The following is a 7,985-nucleotide window of genomic DNA, read 5'->3' on the forward strand; positions in this document are numbered from 1 at the left end:
CTGCATTTAAGAGGAGCTACACGCGACCGGGCGGTTTCCTGCAGTCTTTCCAGGACTCCGGGAGCGGGACCCCGGCAACTGCTGGAAGGACCGAGGCCCAGGTCGTGTTAATTGCACTTGCTGGGTGTTGGTGTCGGGTGGCGGCCCTGTCTCCCCGCGAGCGTCCCAGACACCCAGAGGTACTCAGAGCTGGTGTGGTCCAGGCGGGCAGGACCGCCACGGCGAAAGGCCACGGAGGATGCTGTGCGCGGGTGGGGCGCGAGCGGGCAGGGCCCCCAAGCTTCTGCGGGGAGACGGTGCTGGGCTTTGGTCCCGGAGCCACGGACGGCCACGCTGACAAAGGGTTTCGATATGAAGTTGGCAGGCGTGTGAAGCAAGGCTATGTCCGGCTAAACATTCGGCAAAACTCAAAGGTCCCAAACCAGGGGAGAGGCGTTCCCTGGCAGAACCATACTACTATTCACGACGGAAAGGGGACATTTTTTCTAGAGGGGAGGGGGATCACTCCTTGTAGGTAAAAAACTTTTTTATTCCGGTAACATCTCATGGTGGTCGTAAATGCAACTAGACAAATTCAATCTTTTATGCGACATGAAGGGGCCCCAGGACACCTGGGATGTGGGCATGGGCTTGGGAAGCCGGCACGGGAGCCTAAGGGTCCCGGAGGAACAGCGGGACGGAAGTGGCTTGCGGGGAGGACGCCGGGAGGACTCCGGGAGGACGCAAGCCAAGCGCTCGTACCACTCGGAACCAGGCCTGGGCCGCAGCGGGGGGCACTGCGGGGTCTCAGCCTCGCTGATGGGGGCCTGGCCACCCACGGCCGAGCAGGCGGGCTGGTGCAGGAGACGGACCCAAGTGGGGCCAGCCTCCGGGCAGGTGCAAGCGGTTTGCAAATGAAGTGGGTTTTCCCGGTTGCTCACAACACATGGAATCACAGAGTTCAAGTTCTATCTATCTCCCCCGTGCTGGCCGAGGAGACTGGGGCTCAGGGAGGCTCAGACCCACGGGTGCTGCCACCTTGGGATCGGAGAGAGGACGCAGCCCAGACAGCACAGAATTTGCTGGGCTAGAAAATACCGGTCCCTGTTCTGGAGACGTGGCCCTCAAGTAGGACTGTCCCCCGGGCGCGGACTCGGTGACTACGGGGCCAAGGGGCTCTCAGTGGCACATCCGTGCGGTCATTTCTTTCTGTTAAGAACAAGCAGGACATCAGCAAATCACACAGGAAATTGGGGGACGCAGTCTCACGGGAGCCCTCAGGCCTCACTTAAAGCAAATCTTATGAAATACAGAGCAGACGGCAGCGCGCCTCAGGCCGGGGCACAGACTCTTTCTGTGAAGGGTCCCACAGTCCCTGTGTCCAGAAAGAGCTAACTCTAAGCATCAGTGCGGGACAAATGACCATGCGATTAGGGCACTGAGTTAACCAAACCAAAGTGAGCTGATCACAAAACTGCACACGATGATTTTCAGTATTTGGTGAGATTCACATAAAAGGAACTGTGGTCAAGAGGCATTCACCTCCACAAGGGTGCACAACCCCACCTCTAGTTCCAGAACATTCCACTACCCCAGAGGAAAACCCCAACCCCACTAAGCATGCACACTGTAACTTTAACTCCGGAAAAATGTTTACTGATAGGCAGAGCCTGCAAGGGAATATACACAAATGAGAAAGTTCTGTGAAGTTGTTTTCAGAGATTTTTAAAAGTTGTAAAAGAATAGGGGCTGGGGCTTCCCTGGTGGCACGGTGGTTAAGAACCCACCTGACAATGCAGGGGACACGGGTTTGAGCCCCGGGCTGGGAAGATCCCACATGCCGCAGAGCAACTAAGCCCTGCGCCACAACTACTGAGCCCGCATGCTGTAGCTACTGAAGCCCGCGCGCCTAGAGCCCGTGCTCCGCAACAAGAGAAGCCACCACAGTGAGGAGCCTGTGCACCGCAACGAAGAGTAGCCCCCGCTCGCTGCAACTAGAGAAAGCCCGCACGCAGCAGCGAAGACCCAACACAACCAAAAATAAACAAATGAATAAAATAAATCTTTTAAAAAAAGAAATAAATAAAGTGGGTTAGTGGTTGCAGGGGCTGGGGAGGAGGATGGGGGTGACTGCTGATGGGGACGGGGCTTCTTTTGGGGTGACGGAAGGAAGGTTCTGGAACTGGATAGAGGTGGTAGTTGCCCAACCCTGTGAATGTGCTAAACACCACTGAATCGTTGACTTCACGATAGCTAATTTTACGTTATGCAAATTTTACCTCAATTAAAACCAAAAAAATCCTTGTTCTCCGGCGGCAGGGGATGGGGGTGGGTGGAGGAGGTGTAGGTGGGGACAGGCACCCAGAGGCCCATCTGTTTCTCGCACAGGGAAGTGGGGGCAGCTGCAGGCAGCGACCCGCCCGCCCGCGCCCCCAGGACCGGGGGCACTCGCCTCCCACGACGCCCCGACCCGCTCACCAGCGGCTCCAGCTCCTTGGTGTCGATGAGGCCAAACTCCGTGACAAAGTAGTAGAAGTGCTTATAGCAGGTGTTGACGTGCGCCTCGGAGCCCAGCTGCGCGATGCGGTCGAAGTGGTGGATGTAGACGTGCACGAACACGCGGAAGAGCCGCGACAGGATCTTCTTCGCCACCTGCAGGAAGTTCCTGGGGAACGGCGTGCCTGCGGAGGCGGCAGGGCCCGCTCAGCCAGGACGCGCCCCCAGCCGCGGGCGCGAACCCCCCTCTGCGGGGCCCCGGGCCCGGGAAGCCCACTTCTTGGCTCCCTAACAGTGCCTGGGGGCGGGGTGCCGGCAGATAGAGTGCCGGGACTGCAGCCCCCGCGGCCCAGCACCTGCTGCACGTGTCCCGCCCCGCCCCACCCCGGTCTGGCCAGCTGTGGACACGCCATCCCACTTCCGGTGGCTAAAAGGTTTCTGTGTGTGTCTGTCTCCAGTTACGTTTATTTTTCCAAATAGAACTGGAGAACCCATAAAAACCTGTTTTGGCCTTTGACATTTTTCACTTAATACACTTTTCTCTCCACTTAAATTTGAATGTACATATCCTAACTTAATTGCATGCGTAAACTATATTGCACTTTCTTGTCCAATTACTGAATTTAATACGTTTTATTTCTATTTTTTTTAAGTGTATTTATTATTTATTTATTTTGGCCGCGCTGGGTCTTTGCTGTGGCGCGCTGGCTGTAGAGCGCTTGGGCTCAGTAGTCGCAGCGCGTGGGCTTAGCTGCGGCACGTGGGATCTTAGTTCCCTGGCCAGGGTTCGAACCTGGGCCCCCTGCACTGGGAGCATGGCGTCTCAGCCACTCTGCCACCAGGAGGCCCCTCTGTTTTCTAAATTGTGGTGACACACACGTACTGTGGGACTGCTGGACTCAGCCCTCCTCCGGTGTTAGTCTGTGCCCCCCACGTGCTCGCCCGCTCCCACCTCGTGTCCTCTTCGTCCCACAGGGCAGATGCCACGCATTCGCTCCACCTGACTGGCACTACCAGGGGGCTGCCCAGGACCAGGGTGGACCGGCCCCAGTCCTTCAAGAGAGGGGCCCCCGAGCTGGCAGCCCAGGGGGAGGAGCACAAAGGTGCCACCAAGCGCGAGGAAAGCCACGGCGCACAAGGCACGCGCTTCCGGAAGATGGAGCGGTCAGCTGCTGGACGGTGCTGTGCTTCACAGCCCTGTGGTCGGCGAGCAAAGGCCCCAAAGACGTGCAGGCAAGTGCCAGAGATCCGTGCGCAGGGCGGCGTCACGGGATGGCATCTGCAGTGAGACGGGGAACAGCCCAGCCCAAGTGGGAGGTGGAAGACGAGCCCAAGCGGCGGCTCACACCAGGGAAAGGTCCCGGGACTGTGGAGGCACGAGGCAAACGGGAAAGACTCTCCCACGAACGTGCGCCTTCCCAGCTCCCGTCCTGCTCCCTCCTGCGTGTCCTGGTGGGTGTGACAGCTGATGGGACTGGTATTCCATCGGCAGGAAGTGCCTGTGAAGGTCTGTTACAGGTGGACAGGGCCCAGAGGCTCCAGGGATCTACCTCTGCGGAAGGTTCGTTCAGCATCAGTGAGGCCTCTGGGTTTTCTCCCTCTATCCAACCGGAGAAAAAAGGCTAAAACAAAGGCATGCTCCACTCTCGAGAGACGACCACGTTCACGGGGCATCTCAGGAGCACACGCCGTCTTGAAGGCCTGTGAAAGCCACTTGGTGGGACAGTGGTCTCCAGGGCATGGGGATCCCCATAAGGGAAGTCCCCCTAACAGTGTCAAGAAATCAGAGGGAGCGCAGAGCCCATGGCAGGCAGAGGAAGGCGAGCATAGGGTGTGGCTGGCACCAGCCACACGGGGTCCTGCGCCCAACGAGGCTAAGGCCCTGCCCTGCCCCCTCTCGTGGGAGAGGGGTGCCAGGAGTCACTGAGGTCACCCTGGGCCACCCTGGGTGGAGGGGGAGCGGCAGCCCTGTAGGAGAAGGGCCTAGAAACAGAAGATTCTGGGACTGCATTGCCCACACCTGCCACGATGCCCTCACACGGGGGTCACAAATCCGGCCCACCGCCCACTCCTGTAAATAAAGCTTTACTGGAACGCAGGCCCACTCCTTATGCACCCTTGTCTGTTTATATATCATCCATGACAGCTTTCAGACTACACAGCAGATCCGCGTAGCTGAGACAGACCATCTAGAGGCAAAAACCGGAAAGATTTACTGTCTGACCCTTTATGGGAAAAGTCTATGAAAGAACGTTTCTTTTACGGGAAAGAACCTGGGTTTAAGCTCAAGAGTGTGGGCAGGTGGCTTTGGGGCCTAAGTGGATGCTCAGGTGTGACTGGAGCCAGCACGGAAGGTAGGATGAACTTTGGACCTGCCCACAAATTTCACCCTGAGGAGCGAGGCAGGCTCTGCGCAGCACCACAGACCGCAAAAAGCAGCATTCCAGTCTGCGTGCCTGGCTGGGGGGTCGAACCTAGGTGAGGGGCGAAGCTGGCCCTGGGGTCCGTGGACAGGGCTGGAAGGTGTGGCCTGGGCCAGGTGGCCCGAGGAAGGCGCCAGCAGCCACAGAACCCACTGTGGCCATGTGGCAGAGGTCTCTGACCCCTGCTGTTGGCCGCTGAGTGACGTCTGCCAAGGTCATTTCTTTCGCCCTTCTCGTGCTTTCCTCTTTGGTAGGATTACTAGAATTTGCTTCCGAGGGCGAGGCACTGACTAGAGGCCCTCAGGGTCTGAGTTCTAGGATGTGGACCGCTCAGGAGCTGGGGAGGCTTCAGGGGGTCCCAGCAAGGCAGGGACTCAGGATGACACGGAGCATGTGTAGACATGGACCCGGCAACCTGATGGGGGGCTGCCCAGGAATTCTGGGCAAGTGATGATGCCGGGATGGCCTTTTCCCAGATGAGTCCCTGAAAACCCCACCAGGGTCAGCCTGGTTCAGTGTACCGACGGCGGGCGAGAAACTTAACGAGGCACAGAGCACGCCAGCGGCCAAGAGCTGGGCCCGAGGCCTGCCCACTGGCCAGTGGTTTGCCAGGCAGCCGTGTCGCACTGGTGAACGTGAGAATGACAGCTACCATCGCCCGGGGCTGCCAGGACAAGTTACCACCTGCTCAGTGGCTCAGAACAACTCATACGGGTTCTCCCACAGCTCCTGAGGCCAGAGTCCACATGGTGTGCTGGGCCGAGGTGCAGGTGTGGGCGGGGTTGGGTCCTCCGGGGGCTCCAGGGAGAACCCGTTCCTGCCTTATCTGGGCTCACAATCCCTTCCTCCTCCTGTAGCTTCACTGTCCTCTGCTCTCCTGGGTATCTAGTCTCCCTCCGTCTCCCTCTTGTTAGGACCCTTGTGATGACATTTAGGGCTCACCCAGATAATCCAGAATAATCTCTCCATCTCAAGATCCCTAACTTGAAGCAAAACGTAGTCCCTCCACACACGGGAGCATCACTCAGCCATGCAAAGGAGGGAAGCCCCAACGCTCGCTACCACGCGGACGGACCCTGAGAACACGATGCTCAGTGAGAGAAGCCAGACACAGAAGAACACAAAGCGGGGTGATTCCACTGATGGGAAACGTTCAAAACCGGCAAATCCAGAGACAGAGTGGATTCCTGGTTGTCAGGGGCTGGGGAGGGGGTGGGGAGTGACTGCTGACAGGGACGGGCTTCTTTTAGAGTGATGGGTTTATTTATTTATTTTACTATTATTATTTTTAAAATTTTTGGCCACACTATGCAGCATGTGGGAGCTTAGTTCCCCGACCAGGGATCGAACCCGCACCCCCTGCATTGCAAGGCAGAGTCTTAACCACTGGACCACCAGGGAAGTCCCAGGGTGATGGGTTTAGATAGAGCGGATAGCTTCACGAAGCTGTAACTGTCCTAAAATGACACCAAACTGTGCACTTTAAGTGGGTGGGTTTTACAGGGTGTGGATTCCATCCTGATAAAACTGTTATGAAAAGAACATGAGGACTTCCCTGGTGGCGCAGCAGTTAAGAATCCGCCTGCCAATGCAGGGAACACGGGTTCGAGCCCTGGTCCGGGAAGATCCCACATGCTGCGGAGCAGCTAAGGCCGTGCGCCACAACTGCTGAGCCTGCGCTCTAGAGCCCGCGAGCCACAGCTACTGAGCCCACATGCCCAGAGCTCGTGCTCTACAAGAGAAGCCACCGCAGTGAGAAACCCGCGCACCACAACGAAGAGTAGCCCCGGCTCGCCACAACTGGAGGGAGCCCGCGCGCAGCTACGAAAACCCAATGCAACCAGAAATAAATAAAGAAAAAGAAAATTAAAAAAAAAAAAACAACTACACGAAAGCGCAGAGACTCACCGACGTTGGTGGGGAAGACGTCCTCATTGTTGATCTGCACCTCGATCCAGTCCATGAGCAGGTCCATGTACCGGGGGGCCGACAGTGCCGTGGGCCGCCGGAACCTGTGCTCGTCCTGCCAGCGGTACTCATACTTGGGGCCGCCTGACATGACGGGGCAGGAGCGCTCGGTGCAGCCGTCACTGATGGTGCCGTAGATGAGGTTGACGCGGTTGAAGAAGTCGACCACGTGCACGGCCACCCAGTCGTTGAGCTCCTCGCCGGCGGGCAGCTGCACGGCCAGCTTCAGGTCTAGCCCCGCATTCAGTGACGCCTGCGCCTTCTTGTGCAGCTCGAAACGCTGGGTGCCCGGCTCGAACTTGCGCTTGGGCCGGAAGGTCTTGTCCTTGTTGAAGACCTGCTTCAGGAAGGGGTTGGACATCTCCGCTGCACGCTCAGGACGCCCCCCGCGAGGCCTGCACGGGGAGGGCTGGGCGGGACGCTCACGATGGGAAGGTCACCGGGCCCTAGGGTCTCCCCCAGACCTGGAACACACAAAGAGGAAGCACTGTCACCCTTCTCAGAACCCTGTTCTGGAAGCACCGGCTGGCAGACTGGGGGCACTCCCGGGACTTCTGGTTTTGAGTTTCATCAAAAGGGCGCACAGCACTGCCCCAGGCACATCCCCCTGCCTCAGAGCAGAAGACACTGAGTCGGGCCCTGCATCATCCTCTCCGCGCCCGGAGGCTTTCAGTAAAGCGCAGAGAGCTACTAGCCCCCACACGCTGGCTGAGGGCGGCCCCTGCAGGCGAGGTGGTCTCTTCATCTCCACGAAGAGACATCCACAGCCCTGGGACTGGCGAATGGACCTTATCTGGAAGAAGAGACTTTGCAGTCTTCGCAGATGTGACTGGGTTAAGGATCTTGGGATGCCCTCTTCCCGGATTATCCCCGTGGGCCCTAAATCCAATGATGAGTGTCCCTATAAGAGAAGACAGACACCCAGGGAAAGACCATGTGATAACGGATGCAGAGATGGGGTGATGTGTCTACAGGCTAGGGGACACCAAGGACTGCCAGCACCATTAGAGTCGGGAGAGAGGCCTGGGACATATGCCCCCTCAGGGCCCCAGGGCGAACCGGGCCTGCCCACACAGATCTGGGGCTTCTGGCCTCCGGGACTGGGAGGGGGGACATTCC

At 58.1% G+C, this 7,985-nt stretch overlaps 1 protein-coding gene across 1 annotated transcript; it reads right to left on the minus strand.

Moving 5' to 3' along the window:
* Positions 1-1,118: 1,118 nt before the first annotated feature.
* MOB3A (MOB kinase activator 3A) lies at positions 1,119-7,229 on the minus strand. Its single transcript, XM_007460365.1, has 3 exons — positions 6,807-7,229; positions 2,458-2,660; positions 1,119-1,188 (listed from the first exon to the last, which is right to left on the minus strand). The coding sequence occupies exons 1-3, from the start codon at positions 7,225-7,227 to the stop codon at positions 1,159-1,161; spliced, it is 654 nt and encodes a 217-aa protein (XP_007460427.1). The 5' UTR covers positions 7,228-7,229; the 3' UTR covers positions 1,119-1,158.
* Positions 7,230-7,985: the final 756 nt, after the last annotated feature.

The sequence above is a fragment of the Lipotes vexillifer genome, unplaced genomic scaffold (assembly GCF_000442215.2).
Source record: "Lipotes vexillifer unplaced genomic scaffold, Lipotes_vexillifer_v1.1 scaffold225, whole genome shotgun sequence".
In the NCBI taxonomy this organism is placed as follows: domain Eukaryota; kingdom Metazoa; phylum Chordata; class Mammalia; order Artiodactyla; family Lipotidae; genus Lipotes; species Lipotes vexillifer.

Excerpts from the sequence above, each read along its gene's own strand:
- MOB3A (XM_007460365.1), bottom strand. The coding sequence starts at position 7,227 with ATGTCCAACCCCTTCCTGAAGCAGGTCTTCAACAAGGACAAGACCTTC. Across the intron at positions 2,661-6,806 it reads CGTCTTCCCCACCAACGTCG|GCACGCCGTTCCCCAGGAAC; the intron begins GTGAGTCTCTGC and ends CCGCCTCCGCAG. Across the intron at positions 1,189-2,457 it reads CCAAGGAGCTGGAGCCGCTG|AAAGAAATGACCGCACGGAT; the intron begins GTGAGCGGGTCG and ends TGTTCTTAACAG.